Source organism: Dermacentor albipictus, chromosome 2 (genome assembly GCF_038994185.2).
Source record: "Dermacentor albipictus isolate Rhodes 1998 colony chromosome 2, USDA_Dalb.pri_finalv2, whole genome shotgun sequence".
NCBI classification, from domain to species: Eukaryota; Metazoa; Arthropoda; class Arachnida; order Ixodida; family Ixodidae; genus Dermacentor; species Dermacentor albipictus.
The window spans coordinates 58225039-58244182 of NC_091822.1; the positions used below are offsets into that span (position 1 = coordinate 58225039).

Here is a 19144-nt window from a genome sequence, read left to right on the forward strand (position 1 = left end):
CCCGACGGATGATTCTTCTTGCATGGAATACTCCCTGAGGTCTCAGGTATGTGAGCAGCTCCTCATCCGAGTACCATTTAGGGACTCCTCTAACAATGCACGTGTTTTTCATATAACTGTGTAGGACACGGGCAGATATGACTATGCCACCGATATTCTTGGTCTCTAGAAGGATGTTCGCTTGTCCTTCTGTCTCTACATTTAGGAGCAGTGCTCCCTGTGCTGTGAAGTGGCTCTTCACTGGTGCTCCACCGAGAATCGTTTCAAGCTGAGAATACAGGACAATAGGGTTTACTTGCCTTAAATCATCTCTTTCGGATGTTGCAGTGATTAACACTGGAATGCCCTCCGCCCTGTCTTTACGATGGCGCACAATTCGGAAACCACCCTCGTCCATGTCTAGGTCGGAAGCGTCCGCCACGTTGTCGTCATCGATGATAGTTGCCTCGTCTTCAGATTCACCAGTGTCTTGTCGCTTGCAGTCAGGCTGGCTTGTACAAACCAGCTGGCGTTTCTGACCCGGTGTCAACCCTTGGGAGGTCATGGCGGGGTGCTCGTCGGTGCCAGCTTGGTTCCTCCTAGCAACTTGTGAGGCGGCGGGTGGGGCAGCACCCGTCGGTCTCCGATACGGAAGGTACCTTTTCGGGTCGACAGGCGTCTTGAACCGTTCTGACCAGTGATATTACCAGAAAATAACGAAAATAACGATAAATGTAGGCAGAGCTACTCAGACAGGCTAGCAGCAGGTTCTTCGTCTTCTTCCTCTCCCCGTACTCCTCAATCAATCTGGAGTGCGTGTGTTGTATGCGGACCAGACCCTGCGTTATTCGCACCGGAAGTTGCGCGATGTTTTAGCCGAATATCGACACCGCACATCTAACCTTCACCCACTCATTCCCCTTTTCGGTCCATGTAGGAGGAGTCCCATGCAAGGGAGAGTTGACAGCATGGAGCAATCGTTTGTCATGGCTGAATTATCGGCGGCAGACAACAAGGCTAAACCGCAGGCTGGCTTTTGACGTCACGGAATACTATACGATGTGCACAACACTATGGTGGGACCTGCACTTGAATGGTTATTGAGAATACTCTGTGGAACCCCGGATAAGTTCAGACGTCCTGGAAACATACGGCCATTCTCGGCATTCCAAAGGAAGGAAAGTCACATGGCATTCTCGCGAAATTGCCACCAATTGCCCTTACTGCGACGCTATGTAGGCTTGAACATTTCGGTTGGTATCGTGCAGCCCAGATTAGATTTCGGCCTCAGCACTGAATACGGCTTAGAATACATTTGCACTTCGGTACTCATTGGTGATCTATCCCACCGCGTGCGGTCGCTGCTTGCAATGAATATATATGAAGCTTATGGCAATGTGAGCCATGAGGCTATACTTGAGATGCCGCAGTTGATTCCCATGGGTTGTCGTGCTCGCGCATCCATACAATCATTTCTTTGTGAGTGCTCCATTTCCGTCCGTCTTCGCGAAAAGAACTATGCACAGTTTACGACGAAGTGTGGAGTGCCGCAAGGATTCGTCCTTTTGTGGGAATTGTTTACTGTTGAGCTGCTGTCGATGGCGTGGGAGCTGTAAAATATTCCGGACGTACAATTCTTAATGTATGCTGATGATATGACTGTGTGCACTATCCTCTACTCTTTGAGGTATCAAGAACGCCCACTGCAGGCAGCACTTAATACAACAATTGCTTGGTGCACCTCAGTGAGGCTCCCACTCCCAACTAAAAATACCTCCAACAAAACGATTGTTAACAACTGTGGCCACCGAAAGCTCAACGAAGCCCTTCTACGACTTAAGCTTGATGGTAGCGTCTTAGCAGAAATAACTATCGTCCGAGTGCTTGGAGTTATATTTTCTGCATCCGGATCGGCATCGTCCTGGCTACGCTTTCCAGATTCCCTTCTAGCATCATTCAGATCTTTCATCGCATCACCGTGAGGTCGGGTGGGGCTCCCACTCATATTTCTCGGCAGCTGGTTTGCTCCGTGTTCCAGCCTCACTTCGTCTATCAAGCGGTTTGAGCGCCTTACCAAAGCAGAATGGGCTCGACTGACAAGCGTTAACCGGGGAGCTATGCATGCGTGTGATTAGAGGCCTCCTGAGGCTCACACCTATGACGACGCTTCAGGCAGAACCTCAGATGAGCACACTTGATAAGCTCATTCATAAAAGACGCGAAGTGCAGACGATAAAACACAGCAATGTCCCTGCGGCTGCTGCCTTGGGGGATTACATGAACCCGCCTTTCCGCATAGTGGATCAATATTCATCGTCTCTAGCACCATGGAGCCACTGCGAAGTGCCTAACAACAAGACATTTGGTTGCGTTTGGCAGGTGACTAATCGAAATTCAAGTTTCGTGAGCACCATCGCGCCGGTGCCTTCCTTTTCAGAATTCCAGGAGCTAGACCTATGTGGCTATGTAGATGCCCGGTTGAGTTCGGCAATTATTCATACTTGCTTAGTATGTCCTTTCTATCCAGATATAATCCAGACATATTCGTATGAGTTGCATACACCCATTGCCTCGGTACTGGTGGAGATAGTTGCACTCCGCGATGGGCTGAACCTCTGTTGCCAATCACCAAGGTGCAACGGCAAGAAGCGTGATCCTCTATACCGATTCGATGCAAGCGGTGCGCTCACTCCGCCGCGTCCATGATTCAGCTGGTGCAACGATGGACTTTCACCGCCGTGCGATGACTTATCCATGCCCTGTTCAAGTCGGCTGGATTCGTCGATCAAGTGTAGCCGCTCATACAGCGGCAGACGCCACTTGCCATCTTTTTATAATCATGCCGCCATCCCCTGTGCTCATGCTTCCCCACTATGAAATAATGTACATCGAGAAGAAAGTTCTTCAGCGCTCTATGAGAGTTCTCATACCTCCATGTGTTTCTGAACTCCAGGCTGGCCTCATCCATCAAGAGGAGATATCGCTGCGAAGATTTCGCGTTAATGCGGCTGTCACACCGTCCACCCTAGCGCAATAGAGATATATCGACGCCTCGTCTATATTTCTGTCCTGTCCTGCGCTTGTGCAAGATGCCGACCTACAGCACTTGCTGTGGACATGCACTGGTCTGCAATCCGCTCGTCGACGTCATCTGAGTCTTGTGAGTCTCTACCCTAATCTGCCGCCAGACTTACACAAGGGCATCCATGGCCCTCATCACCCGTCCTTTTCGGACTTTATCCAACAGACAGAGCTTTATAATTATGTGTAAAACTTCATTTTAATGCCGTACGGCAAACTAACGCAATAAATAAAAGCTGCTGTAAAACCGGGCTAGTTGGTATTCCATGCTGAATGACTGGCGCAAGAGTGGACGCGGGACACTAAAAAGGCGACAAGGAGAAGCGCAAACTTAGATCTGGTGTTTATTACAAAAACATATGTATATATACTCTCGCGAACTTGATCATAATCTGTTACAATCGTGCAAGTCAACATGGTCAGCACAAATAAACTAGGGCGCACCAATGCCGTGCCAAGGCTTAAGGTGGCCTCCCACATAAAGACCACAGGTGGGCAAATTCTTTAACAGTCAATGCTAGGAATGGTTTGCTGACGCAGTTGCGTTCTGCGATAACCGCTGCCTCAATGATGAGTCTAGTGTTTTCTTGCGCGCTGCTTGGTATTACTGTTTTTTGAAAGAGTGGAAGGCATTTGGAACTTCTCTCTATTTTTATACTTTTTCATTATGTTCCTGTAGTCGCGAGGACAAACGGGAAGCTGCTTAAACGCGAGACAACAGGAAAATAGTCAGAAATCACTGGTAAAGCTGTGGAGCCATCTGGTAGGTTAAGTCAAACCTCATTTATATCTGGGCATCGTCCGTGTAGGCCTAGCAGCGCCAACACAAAGAGCTCGTCTCAATAACGAGAACAAAACATACCTAATGGTGTGCCCTCAGCATGTTGTGAGAGTAAGCAATGGCTGATTTCGTCTTTTGTTTGTTGCCGTCAGAGTGTAGAGCAAGTAGCAAGCGTGAATTTGCATCGAAGCGGGTGCATTGCCCGGGAGCGTGCGAAACGCCGTAGCTACTGATGTGAAGTACAAACTGCACAGCATTGACAGTTGAACTACACAGATTATGTTTCCTTACATAATATGCATTGTACTAGAAAGTAAGAGAAAGCGTACTTTTTGAGTGAAATAACGCTTTTATAAATGAAGTACGTATTGTCGAGGTGAAAGTAAATAAAATATGCCTGTATTTCTTTATGCCCTCAATAGTTTTGAAATTTCTTAGGGGCGCTTTCGCACAATGAGAAAGAGGAGGTTGGCGCAGGAGAGGAGGAGGTGTGCTACATTGAAAACATGTTTTATCTACGGACCTTATTGCACGTGCGTGTGAACGTTGCTGGAGCGAGGCGAAGCACGGCGGAACCCTCAGCGAAACGTTGATGGACTGCGCGGAGTGCTAAACTTCCATTACGAAACTTCTTGCGTATCTTCTGCTGCGTATCGCCCATGAATAAAGGAAAAAGTTCGGTGGGAGCATCGCGCAGCGCGATTGAAGCCAAACCTGGTGGCCCAACATGTGATCGCACGTCAAAGTGCGCGGTCGGTTTTAGTATTTCAGCACTGCTGGCAGAGCCACGGCAGCCCAGCTCAACCCACGCGCACCGAATAAAACAACTAGTATAGCTACTGGGAACCAAACGATCCCGCAAATCTCATTTGTCGCTCCGTGATCTCGACGCAAGATATGACGTGTGGGGTTACGACTGAGCAAATGTGTGGGCTTCACGCAGCGTTCACTTGTCAAGGCTGGCTGCGTGACGTAACGCTCTTTTCTAACGTTTCCTTCCTCCATGCTTGTACCTGATGGATGAAAAGGACTATGGCTGGCTACCATGCTGGCCATCGCACGCGACCGTCCAGTGAACCACTTCTCGACGCTACCGCTTGTAGCAGACGACCAGTTAGCTATGTAGATTATTGATAACCTTTACTGATTACTGATAAGCTTTGCGATTATTGATTACCGGAACAAAATTAATCGCCATGGTCGCCAGGGCTGACAACAGCCAAGCGCCGCCAAATGACTTGCATGAAAGTGAACCGGCTTCAAGGGGAAACATTACAGAATACGGCTCCAGTGATTAAGTTGGCTACTAACTATATAATTACAATGGCAGTAATTTCTGTTGTGATCGGAGCATTGTACTGACATGATGACGGAGGCAACCGAAATGCACCTTGACGAAGTGGTCTATAAAAGGGCGTGTTTTATATCACTCAGCGAAATAGAAATAAGAATTTTCCGAAGATGCAGCAAAGTGTTTAGTGAAGTGCTACGCCGTGTTTTGTGCCATATGTCTAAGTTTGTTTGATAATAAAATAATTATTACTGATTTCGTCACTCGTTCATTTTCTCGTGTGTTTTCCTCTGCGTCATGCCTTATAGCATTGTGCGTCTCCACTTTTCACATTAAGATTTAATTTAAAGAAACGTCTTAATAAGCAACTGTGACATCGAACATGCGCTTACGTATACTCAGCCGATTCTTCTAACAGTTACGTCCCAGCTGTTTTCTGCGCACTGTTAGGTGATACATAAATTGGGCACTGACAGACGCCGAGGATATTCAGCAGGTTATGTCTCGGGCAGTATACCACAGCGTTAATGCTGTGGTATACTGCCCGAGACATAACCCAGACAAAACATGTGCTGTGTCCAACGCTGCGCCATTGTCGCTGCGGTGCGACCATTCAGACGCTGGCGCGCCCACCAGCCTTCCCAAAGCACTGCGCTTGTTCTCTGCAAGATTCTGAATTATGCGCAAAAAGTGTGCAAAGTTCAACAAGGAAAAGCACCATCATCTTACTATTTGGCGAATATTGCTATAGGAAGCCGGGATATTAGCCCGTCGAGCTTTCAGATGAATATTGCTGCAGACAGCTCGTGTCTACGTGGCTGCGTGTGACGCTCCTGCTGTATCGAATTGCGGCCGAGCCTCCCTATATACCCCGTAAGCTTCCAGTTCCTAAAGTGGCATATGATTTGTAGCAGTGTTTTCCAGGATCACCGTTGAGAAGGAGGTTATCACGTATGGTCACTAAAAGCATCGAAAAGTTGGAGGTTCACGACTGCTCAAAACGAAAGGCTGTCATTCACACTATACAGCATTAGCAAAGCTACAAAGCTGCAACAATTTTTTTCCCTTTCGTGAAATTTCTATACTCTGAATTTCTGCGAAACGTGTTTCGCCTAATGACTGCGGTTGGCCGAAAAAATCTTACGGGATATGAACTAGAAACTGTTATTTTGGATTTCGTTCTTTAAAATGCGGTGAGCAGATGGTTTTGTGAACGCCTCGGAAAGAAATCAAATTACAAAGCTTATTTTCAATTGTGCGTGCCTGGCCGAATACAGTAGGCTTTGCGCTTTATTTTCTGACTTTACACGGATGGACGCCAAGAGCACCGCTTAAGAACTAGCAGCCACGCCGCCTAAATCTTTTACAGCTAGAACCGCATGATGTTTGTGCTTTATACGCAGAAGTATATGGCTCGAAGTTGCGCGCACTTTATTTCACTTTTCAATGATTTTTTTCCTTTCATAAATACCTGTTGAAACAGCCAGTGATGCCGTGTAAATACATAGAGCCCCCAAGCTTTGCTAAAAAAAAAGAAAGCAAGTCAAGCAAATTACATCATATCTTAAATGAAGTCTATTTTGTGAACAAATAAATTTCTAAAGAAGAAAAATAGGATTAGCTGTGTACAATAGGCAAAATTTGTAATAAAATGATGAAAAGCATCAAAGTGCAACAGGTAGCTGTTTAGACCCACAACTTTATTGCAATCATACCAAACCTTTGGAATTAACTGTTGAATGAGAAGCCTAAGATGCATTTTCACCTGAAATGTCTGTTTAGGGATAACTAAATCAAGAAAGGGGTTGACCGATGGAATAGCACACTGGGGTATAAAGTTTCTAAACAGGGATAAGGTGCCTCAGAAAGGCCAGCCTTTCTGAGGCACCCTATTTCTGTTTATAAACTTTATACCACAATATTTAGGGAGAAGAATCACACTCAGCATGGATCACTGTGGAAATAATATTTTTTTCTCATGTTTTGCCAGAAGTACTTAAGGTATATAAAGGTATGTACGAGCTTACCGCAAAAAAGAAGTACAATGCGCATGTGGCAGCTGCAATGGCGCTGCCAAACCGCATTCTGTGGTACTGTAAAACAAAATGAAATTGTGTAGTTGTTAAACGCCGGGCCATTTACGGAGCTTCACGTATTTTAAATGCCAATGGCAAGTGCGTAAGTATGCATGCCTCCTTCCCCCTCCTCAATTTGCCTATATCCAATCTCCTAATTTACATCTTTCGTCCTTCTGTAGAGCTAGAGAGCTCATAGTGTTGCAGGTGAATAAATAATGTGGTAATAGTTAATAACAGATATTTTTGCACCATAAGCATTGTATGGCCAATAGCCTAGTAAAGAAAGAGCCGTAGCTCTTGCTAGTTATCCTCATGCAGCAGCGAACAAGCACACCTGTCTAAGCCAGGTGGGTGCGGCTGAACCAAAAATAAAAGAATTGGAGATTCATGTCGCAATTTCAGATTGCCAGTGTCTGTATGCAACGGCAACGTGTCATTGCACAGCTTAGCTAAGTAATGAGTACACGTCTATGTACACAGCTCAGCTACTTGATAAATCTCAGCACCACTTGAGGCCACCGACATCCACGACATCTACGTCTGCATATCGTGTTTCTTTACGATACCCCTAAATATCTGAGATTTCCGGGTACGAAATCGCCCAAGTAAAATTGGGCACCCTTACCCGCAATCAGTGGTGGCACCGATAGCTTCTACAAAGTTTCTTCCAGTCTGAGTCGTAGTGTTTCTTGCAGTAAAACTTCCCTTTCAAACATGTACTTGTTCATGGTTTCTGTTGGCCGCTTTTCACCGACTAACAGATGTTCCACTTTATCGCTCAGCGCAGCACACACCTTCATGTATCAGAATATTCTTGACTCGATCGTGTAGCGGATTCTATCTTTTGTATGTGTTGTCGCCGATACAAGATTACATGCGTGACGTGAAGGGTGTTGTGAATTGTAGAACTTGTGGGAGCGCCAGTGTTGACGCTGAAAGAGAGAAAACGTTTTACAGTACTCGCTGAGAGGCGTCCTTCGTTCTGAGCCCTTGCTAACCACGCGGTATGCTGAGCCCGCCGGATGACTCGGCGTTGTGCTTCCAAGGTAACACGAAAATGGACGGGAGGATCGGATGCTGGAACGTTGCATGATTCAAGTATAGGCAGTCTACGTGCTCATCCTTATAACGTAATATATTAACATGAGTAGCTGAGTGCAAGCAATCTGCTGCTCAACGGTACTACTTAAAAAAGCCTATATTGAAGGCAGATTACGCTATTGCCTGCCGGTGCTTCAGAGATTATCACCAGCAAACAAGACGACTCTGGAAGACGCGTGGAACAACGACCTGCGGATTTGCCTGAACCTCCCGAAGGGCTGTTCACCCTCGGAAACATCAGCGGAAGCAGGATGTTTACCACTAGATGTCATCCCTCCCCAAGAAACCCTGAACACCCATCTTCGGCATGTGCTTCAAGGGAAGAAGCACTCCATCTACCGCGTCTACGTAACCTACAGTAAGCCTCGCTTTAGCCAAGCTGCGCAATTCTTGCACGTTTCTCCGATTATTCCGCCACAGAAATTACTACCTCCGACTTTTCCTCCATGAGCACTTTGGCCTCTAGGTATAAACCAGTTTGTACCCGGTGGAAATGAGACGAGGAGTCGCATGCCACAGGCCGCTCTGCTGCAGACCACTCTCCTCTACTTAGCCGAGAAATATACTCAGCACACCCACATCTACACTACTGCCTCAACCACTCGGGAGACCTCCTCCTGTAGTCTTTATGTTCCCTCAACAAGACAAATGCGTTCTTATTGTCTGCAGTGGAGTACATCCCTAATGACAGCAGAGCTTCATGGTATCAAAGAAGCTGTCCTCTATTACTGCGCCGAGCGCCCTACTAATGGGCGATTTACACTGACTTTAAAGGAGCACTACAAGCATTGTGCAATCTATTAAAAAACTAACCATCAGCGTGTTTCTTTTAACATCGCGTACTGTAAGGCCACTGTGTCGCATATCAGTGGATCCCGGCTCATTGTGGCATTCTGGCCAATCAGAAAGCAGATGAAGCGCCACGCAAAGGTATTCGACACCTAAATATAAGCGGATTTATTTCACTAGATCTGATGCTTCCCAACTAGCTAAAAGATTTTCTTCTAAAGAAAAGGTTTGGATGTGGAGCTTGCCGACCTAATATTACCCCTTCATTTGCTCAATTGACTCGAATTTCAGATCTACACTCCTATCCAACGTTCGTCCGCATTTGGAAACTCTATATCATCGCCTTCACCGCCTTCGCCTGAATACCGCCTATGGAAACGGCTTACGGTAACGCTTCGGTCAAGTGACAAGTCCACACTGCAACAACTGTAGCTCAAGTGGAACCGCAGAGCATATCCTGTATGAGTGTCGACCGTATGCCGACGAGCGTGCGTTCTATGAGCATTGCATGTATTAGCTTACACAAAGACCTTTGTCATTTGACTGTGTCTAGGGCTCTTTAACCTGCCTCACACAAAAGCGTGCGATCAACTTTTTATTCACGTACTTGGAAAATATTGGTCAACTCGACAAACTTTAGTTCTACTCGGTCACCTTCATGCACCTTTCACGCAGCGAATTCTGTCACCTCATTGTAGGGCGGTGCATACATTGAAGGACTTTACTATAGCACGCCACTGACCAAGAATCAGAAAAGTCAGTGCCCAATTTTTTTTAGTTATTGTCTTTTCGCGCCTCCCCTTTCTCTCGTTCTCTCCCCAAGTCCCTTCCCCACGCAGAGGAGCATGTCAGCGATATCTATACGCAGGCTAAAATATCTGCCTTTCATTAAAGGGTTCTCTCTCTCAGCGAATACACGCACGATTCCATTGAACAAGAGCGCACGCTCGTTTTAGCGTATCATGTGTCGCGATCAAAGTGGTAAACAATGTACGCGGTTATTGAAAGCCTACAAACTGTTTTGTGGCGTACTACAAATGCTTTTCAGGAAAGGTGAATCTTTCTCTGCCAGTTATACAAGATATTTTATCACTGATATGATAAACAGGGATAATTTGCTTCACCAACAAATAGATTTACTACATACCTGCTGGGCTACTTCTTTGCTCTTGGAATGATCTCAAAGCCTATAAATCGGCTGTCTTATTTTCACCAAAGACGACAAATTATTGCGGAATTTAAGAATAACCAAGTAACTATAAGAGCAACCACGTGGGAAATTTAGCTGAGGGGCGTGCAAAAGTGTGCTGCTGGTATTGGCAAATGATTAAGGGTCTGTTAACGCAAGTTCATCGAATGAACTTTTACGGATTGGTGCCATTCTTATTTTCCTCTGATTCGGTGCTGCGGAGAGGAAGCAGGACTTAATCTTCTCTAGATAAAGAAAGAAAAGAACATGGCAGTTTTGCCTGCAGGCGAAGCATTAAAAGCGACAGTAAGGTTGGACTGCAAGAAAGTCCCACGGCCTTGTCCTAGCAAATGCGGAGGCTGCGTGACGAAGGCAGTTACGTTACCGGACGCACACGCCGATGTTGCAATATGTTAAGCTGACCGAAAATTGTCAGCTATTGCATGCGTCCATTGAAATCATTAAATAGTTCGTTAGCTCAACGTCCGCTGTTCGCTCCGCTCAGAGCAGTGCATGCCACACTAAGTGCACATCAGTGCCTGCTCATATGCCACCGTATTGTAAGCGAAACACCCGCGCCAGCAACGGAAGCCTGAACGTCGCCCTGTGCGCCCTGCAGAGCTGATTATACGTAGAATGACTGCGCGTCCTCTTGGTTTACTCCTTTTGTTTCGGCCAAATGCACTGCCCGTCTCTGCACGCCTCCACGCCCTCCACTTGTGTCCCGCGCATACGCCATGGGTGCCACTGCAGCACAATAGCTTTATGTGCCGACGTCACGATTGTGCCTCGAGCGCCTCTATCATTGATTTCGCAATGAAGTCCTAAAGAGAACCTCAGTACCAAGGTTCACTTGCTGCGAGAGCGCTTGAGAGTTCTGGTGGCTGCGCGCCCTAACATGGACTTACGCTGTTGGATAGCCGCAAAGATCAACGCTGTTCGCTACAAATATGCAAACTCGGCTTGCCAGTTAAACTGCCGTAATCGGGGTGTTGCTCGCTACTAGACGGAGCCCTTGCTAACATAGCACGTGGAATAGTCTTATCTACATATTTAGCCCCAATTGCTAAAGAATGCACACCGTTATCTGCTAGGCAGTTTTATCTACGCTACTTTGAACCCAAATTATTGGATAGCAGATGACACGACTGCGGACGTAGCCAGGTCCTGTTGCTTTTTGGCACTTATACGTGCCATATCGCGCAAGCCTTTATTGCGCCTCATGCAAATGAGGCAGTATTTGCTCCAATTACGCTTGGACCTCTGCGTTAAGTTCACAGCAGGAAAAACGAGATCTACTGATGGGATAGTTCATGTGGCATTGCTTACAATGTAGCGCCGGGACCGCGCACAAGACATTGCGCGAAATGAGCTCCTGCGCATCAAGCGCTTTCTTTTGGAAGCCACGTTGGAAGCCAATTTCTACCTCAGCCACGAACAGTTCAAGAGACGAAGCGTGTACGCCATGATTATTCTCGAAAATACGTTTACCGTGACGTTCGAAGGCACTTTCTAAAATTCACATGTGTGGAGATGTATTACTTATTTCCATCAGATTGTTTTGAAATACGACTGCTACTTCGCCCATTTTATGTCGGAGACCATTTTCTACAGTTGTTCGCACGTTTTGAGCATGCTGGGATAACTACCGCTTATTGAATTTTGGGCACTTGGCAACTTTCTTAACATGTTTTGTGCGGTGACGTGGTACATGCGGATGGTTTACAAAGAACTTCAAGTACCGAAAAATCAACTTCGCTTTATTCTCACAGTTCCTTGAAATTATGTGGCGCCAGTGGATTACACACAAAATCGGATTTCAAAGTTCTCTTACTTGCGCGTTACCAACACTGCTACATGGCAGACGCACGTGAAAAAATTTCAGGTTTCGCACTTTGCAATACAAATCGGTTATAATTTCTCTGAACTCAGACACTGATCATGCGGGACACAAAATCAGGACAAGATGACACTTGAAAGCAAGCTGCTCTTTGCTGCCCTCTCTGCGAAATGACCATTCTTATCTAACAGAATGAGCGAGTGAAATACAACATTGAAACACTGATTTTCATTTTACAGGGATCATAAACCCTAACGCAGGTGCTGAAGAATACATCCTTAGGTAGGCGCATCACCTAACTTTCATTTAAGGACCTCAGGCTTGTGAAGGGTAAAAGTGTATCAGAGGCAAGGCATTTCTAAATGAAATGGATCATTTATCCACTGCAACATCGCCTTGCATTTTTTTTATTCAAGGAGTTCCCCCTTAGGTCAAAGCAGTACAAAAAAGTTTATATATATATATATATATATATATATATATATATATATATATGCGATCACGATTAGGCATGCAGTTCAGTGATACTGTCAGATGCTTATTCAACCACCACTTCCTTCTCTTAAATCATTACTATCCCGGTTTTAAATCTCTATTTGCAAGTAAGGCAACTTAGGATCGGATTCATGATGGCAAATAACAAACAGTGCTACGATGAACGCACAGGCAGAAGCGGACATGACACAGGCAAGACAGACGAAGTAGTTCACAATTATTTTTTTTATTTATTTTTGTGAATTAGCTTTATCTGAGATTTGGATCACAGTCGCCACTTAATTGCTTATGTTGGATAATATAAATGGCCTCTTTTTCTGCTGTCGATGCTGCCTCCAGCATGCAAAGGCGACCCGCCGTGGTTGCTCAGTGGCTATGGTGTTGGGCTGCTGAGCACGAGGTCGCGGGATCGAATCCCGGCCACGGCGGCCGCATTTCGATGGGGGCGAAATGCGAAAACACCCGTGTGCTTAGATTTAGGTGCACGTTAAAGAACCCCAGGTGGTCAAAATTTCCGGAGTCCTCCACTACGGCGTTCCTCATAATCAGAAAGTGGTTTTGGGACGTGAAACCCCAAATATTATTATTATGCAAAGGCACGCTGTCTGGTTCGCCAGCTACGTCGCACAACCGGCCGACATCTATACGATAGCGAAAAAGACAGAAATAGTTCAATGGAAAGGCGTGCACTTACTTCAAATACTGATGTAATCTTCAGCTTGTAGAACACTGGCACTATGATTGTTGTGATGACCGGGATGATAAGCAGCATAGGTAAGGTTGCCCAAATCATATGTATGCCGTACGCATAGTAATGTGCCGTGAAACCCACTATGCCCAGCGCTGACATCATTGATGCCAGCACTGAAACAGCCAAGGGAAACATGGCCAGAGAACGCTTGCCCAGAAACACTTCATCGGTGCCGCCATCGTGACCGACTCGCCGCCGGAAGGAGAAGTACAGGCCAAGAGCAACGTTCCCTCCTACAATGATTGTGAAGATCACGAACTCAAAAGCGTGTACCATGGTGGTTCTTGGCTGGTAGACCTGGTGTGAAAAAGGTAGCCATTGTTCAAACGTGGAGCATCAACAAGCTTAACACAGAGCGAGTTATGTCGGTTTATGAGATTAAATGTGTATTATTGTATTTTGATTCATCCTACGACACACGTGATCAGCGTAGCAGCGGTAGCGGAATTCCCACGTAAGCTCCCTAATATACACATGCCGATAGTGAAAGAGCCATTGAATTGCAAGTTAGCGTTGCTTTCGAGGAACGGCATTACGTCATTGTGAATTGCTTTCAAGGAATACTTTGCACTGCATTTAGTTTCACATGTGCAAGCAAGTCTGAAATATTCTTACGTAAAGAACACTCACAACAAGTAGACGAGAATTCGCCTCATGTATAGTTGTTCTGGCGCCCCCATCAATGACCATAATTAAGTGAAAAATAACATCAGAACTATTCACTGATCTGGCTGCCGACACGTATATGAAATCACATTCGCATTAGAGTTCAGAAAAAGAACCTGGAGAAAAGCATTCTAGCGTTCCTTTTCCATCATACCCGACGAAACTGTTCTTCTATAGTCTGCTGGAGCCAGTAGCCTGAGCATAGCATAAGTTGCGCATGGGGCTTGCCTTTCTTCTTTTTCACTACTGTGGGAATGCAGAGCAATCTCAGTCAACTAGAACTTTCATTGAAAATCATAACGGCTACAGTTTGGTAAAGTATTTCTCGTTCGTTGCGTACGCTTTTTGGTTCTCTGGAATCGAAGCTCAGTAAAAGGAAGTGTTTAAATCTACGTCGCACGCGCACGCGAACAATCGAGTTTCCCACCTTAAACTCATCTTGGGTACTAGGTGCGATCATACGCAGAAACAAGGAAGGGTACCGGAAAGAGTGCTACTTACAACTGCTTTAACCGGAGGCACGCCACACTCTTATATAGTCGTCTTAGACGCAAGGAACATACTAAGACCAAGATTGACATTGAAGCGTACCGGTTAAATATTTCTTTTCATCCATATATAAAGATATTGATGGGTCGCTGACGCACACAATGAAAAACAATACAATGAACAAAACATAATTGTTCGATTCGTGCGCCGTTTCAAAAGGAACAGTTTTCTTGCTAAATCGCGAAAGGGAAAAATTAATGCCAGAATGCTTGGCTTTGATGAGGATCGTCCTATATTCATTAATGAGCATTTGACGAGACAAGGTAAACAATTACTAAGTGCTGCGAAACAAAGGAAGAATGAGGTTGGTTGGAAATATGTCTGGACACTGGAGGGAAAGTAATGGCAAGGCGCAATGAAACATCTCCTATTCTGCATATTTTCTGCACTGAAGATATCAGCAAGATGATAACCTAATATTTAGCTTTATTCAGTCAAATCAATTCTTATTGATTTAAGTCCAGATATGGCTTCAGTCGATAAATCTTTATATCATGATTACCTTTCATTTACAAATATATCTGCTGGTTTGCAAAAACATATTTCAATATTTTATTTAAACGTCCAAAGCATAAAAAATAAACAAGATAAAATTGAAGAATTGTTTCAACACACCAACACTAATCCCGATGTTCTTCTTTTTACTGAAACGTGGATATCTGATAAGAACTACCCGATACAGTTCGAAAACTACAGGCATCACATACTAAACCGTACCTACGCCAGAGGTGGTGGTCTAGCAGCATACGTACGAAATGATCTAAACTCGGAGAAAATTGCAGATTTCTCCCTAATTAATCGCAACGTTGAATGCCTCACTATTCGTCTTCAAGCAGGAAAATTTTCAGTAGTCTACAGACCAGCCTGTGGGAACAAAAAAGAATTCTTTTCCTTTGTGGATAACCTGCTAGCTTATCTCAGCGGCACCGGCCAAATGTTTGCCATACTAGGTGATACGAACATAGATATGATGGCTGAAAATACAATAACACGAGAATATAATCAGTTGCTTTACTCTTACGCATAATCGAATATTATAACCTTGCCAACACGAGTTACAGCACACAGTCAAACCTTATTAGATGTCTGTATCACTAATGTACATGATTCCACTGTGACTGCTGGTGTCATGTCCTCTGATATAAGCGATCATCTTCCAATTTTTTGTTTTCTGCCTTGTTCGCAGAAATAAAAGCATAATGTGCCTGTATATTCCTACCGTCTCATAGATACAATGACGCTAGCCTATTTTCGCTCTCTTATTCGGGAAAAAACTGGGAATCTGAACTAACTGAAAGTGACACAAATAAGGCATACAATTCATTTTTCGATAAAGTAATCACTTGCTACGACATAGCCTTTCCGCAACATAGTGCTACAAAAGGACCCCAAAAAATTAGAAAGCCGTGGATAGATGTACTGCTTTTTACAAAAATCAAAAACAAAAATAAAATGTACCATACATTCCTTTGAACTAGAGACATGAATGAATTAGCCAAATTTAAGGAGTACCGTAACCAGGTAAATTGAGAATTAAAAAAGGCAAAAGAATAATATTATGAGAAGGTGTTCTCGCGCATATATACGAATCCAAGAAAAGTTTGGCTGGAAATTAAGAAAATATCTGGAGGAAAGGCTAGCCCTCAAGATCTACAAATAGCTTCGGTTAACGGCACTCTTTTGGGTGAAGAAGCCGTCTCTATCCTAAACACTCACTTTGTTCAATGCTGCAGCAACATTTCTGCAGCAGATCCAGAAGAGATAGGGCATACTGTGAGACCGTCTCTGCAAAATTCTTTAATGCTATTTCCGGTGACACCAACCGAAGTAGAGAGCGTGATCAAAAACTTTAAGTCAGTGCTGCAGGTTTCGACGGTATCATGGCATCTCCTATAAAATATGTGTCTGACATCATTTCTAATGTATTAGCTCATATTATTAATAAAATGTTTGAGTCCGGAATTTTTCCTAGCAAACTTAATATAGCCAGAGTCTGCCCGGTTCATAAAGGCGGTGCTGATCATAGTGTAAGCAACTTCCGACCCACATCTATACTACCTCTTTTTTCAAAACTTTTTTAAAATGTTCTAAACACTCGACTAGAAGTTTTCTTAAAGAAATATTCTATTATTAGTACGGCGCAGTACGGATTTCAAAAAAATAAATAATGTGAGGATGCGCTCTTAAATATAAAACATCAAATACTGCAAAATATAGAAAACCGTTTATACACGGTAGGCTTATTTCTGGACCTACGTAAGGCTTTTGACAGCGTAAATCATGGTATACTTCTGTGCAAACTTTATGACTATGGTATACGTGGTACAGCATTAGAGTTAATGAGAAGCTACTTAACGGATCGTTACCAGTTTGTTTCATATAATCAGGCCACTTCCTCACTTCTCAAAATACAGAATGGCGTGCCACAGGGTTCCATACTTGGTCCTATATTATTTAATCTATATATCAATGACCTTCCTAACATTTCTTCCTCACCTAATATCATCATGTACGCAGACGATACTAATCTTTTCTTTGCAAATTCTTCCTTGCAATGCATACAAAAAGAAATAAATGAATATTTAAATTTATTATCTGAATGGCTGTACATCAACAAACTACAATTGAATGTCAATAAAACCAAATATATAATCTTTAGACCGATAAACAAGCCATTGCCTGTTAATATAACTGTTCTATTTCAAGCAAAGAGGCTAGAACAAGTAACAACGCAAAAATTTTTGGGGGTATGGTTCCAAGAAAACCTCTCCGGGGATAATCATGTCAATAAGCTCTGCAATGATCTTAGCAAAGTAGTAGGCTGTATGTACAAAATAGGTGATTTAATTCCTTTATGGCTAAAGAAATCAATATACTTCGCCCTTTTTTTCTCGAAGCTATCTTATTGTGTCTTGATCTGGGGAACAACTACAACAAAAAACTATGATAGGTTATTAAGCTTGCAAAAACGAGTACTCCGAATTTTCGAAAACTACCATGGTAGGCCGCGTGACTTACGCACACACAATCTCTTCAACAAACATTTAATGATCCGAGCAAATCAAGTATTTCATTATAGATTACTCTTACATATAAAAAAACACAGGCTCCATGTTGTCAGCATACCCACTTCTTTTCGATACCCATTACGTTATCAAATAAAAAAAATACCATTCACGCGTACTAACTATGGACGTCAGGATATAAACTATCAAATACCTAGGTTACTAAACATTGTTGAACAAAAAATTGATTTCTGTGCGCCGAATTTTAAGCAAGGTATAAAAAGCCTACTCATACACTATCAAATTAATCACACATAAATTGCTCTCGCACTAAATTTTTTTAATAATGCACTATATATGTATTCCTTAATCTGCGCGGTAATGTGATTGCACAAACAAAAACTGAAGCATAAATGTCTTTTACACATAGTGATTGTATAATGTACACATTATCTTGTTTATTTGTCTGTTGTACATCGTACTTGCTTGTTTTCCTGTTATATTTGCTTTTTTGTTTGTACATCGGATCATCATGTAAGCCGAACGCACTTAGGAGCAAGAGCCCCTGTCAGGCCGAATGGCCTTTAGCTCTTGTTTCCTCTTTCTGTAATGAAGAAAGGAAATAAACTGCAAACTTCACACATGCTTCCTTGCTTTGCTATATGGAAAGCCTCAATTGCTTCCCAAGCTTTTGTATCTTTACTCTTTGCTAGAATCCGTGCCCCTGCAAAACATGGCTCGCAAGAGCGTGACAGGCAGGACTTGGGTATGTTAGGCCCTTCTGCATCTTGCTCCCTAATTGGGTCGTTAACACAGCGCCCATTTACCCTGTGTAGGAGCGGCCGCATGAGAGGAAGATTTCGTACACGACACCTTCGGCGCACTTCATAAACGGTCGCCCATGCTTGGTGCCGCATCAATTTTTTCCTTCACGTATAATTTCGATACGAGAACAAAGGCTTCCGCGCTTTTTTTGGGTAGAAAATACAAGCGGCACCCTATTTCTGCCAGACACCTTCTTTGAATTGTGGGCCATCTTGTGTACATAGGGCACCACCACAGGTCTCACCGCCTCTTCTCGATAGGGATCTTCGCCAGCTCTCACAGCCACCCTCTTCATTTTTTTGTAGTAGGCTTTCAGCGACTGCCATCACAATCGAATCAGGGAATCGAGCTGAAGACAGCCTGGCCAATTGGTTCTGGAAGCTGAACTGCATGCTGTGAGGGCATGATTTTTCGAGGGCGGATTTCTGGCAAATTGAAGCAATCCCGCTTTTTATTACCTTCGAATGGGCGGATACCTATGGCAGGAGCCCTTTCTTTGCGCGAGGTGCATTTGCCCAACAAATGTGATCCGCACGAAACTCAATATTTATATCTAGAAACTGTCGGTAGTTACCCTCAGGCACTTCAATAGTGAATTTCAAGCCATTTCCATGTTATCGGAACATGCATAAAATATCATGCCCACTCTCTTCGAAGTTTTCAAACTTCCGTCCTCATTAAGAATATCAAAATATCATCCACGTATCTAAAGACATCAACAAAC

The 19144-nt window shown here is 44.1% G+C and overlaps 1 protein-coding gene across 1 annotated transcript in view; it reads right to left on the reverse strand.

The window, feature by feature from the left end:
* Positions 1 to 19144, reverse strand: part of LOC135901797 (putative sodium-dependent multivitamin transporter) — a 35035-nt gene that overhangs the window by 13532 nt on the left and 2359 nt on the right. Inside the window, exons 2-4 of the mRNA XM_065431644.2 lie at positions 13319 to 13672; positions 7160 to 7225; positions 6604 to 6655 (exon numbers count right to left, since the gene is read on the reverse strand). Coding sequence (XP_065287716.1) covers positions 6604 to 6655; positions 7160 to 7225; positions 13319 to 13651 — 451 coding nt within the window. The 5' untranslated portion in view covers positions 13652 to 13672. The remainder of the gene's footprint in view (positions 1 to 6603; positions 6656 to 7159; positions 7226 to 13318; positions 13673 to 19144) is intronic.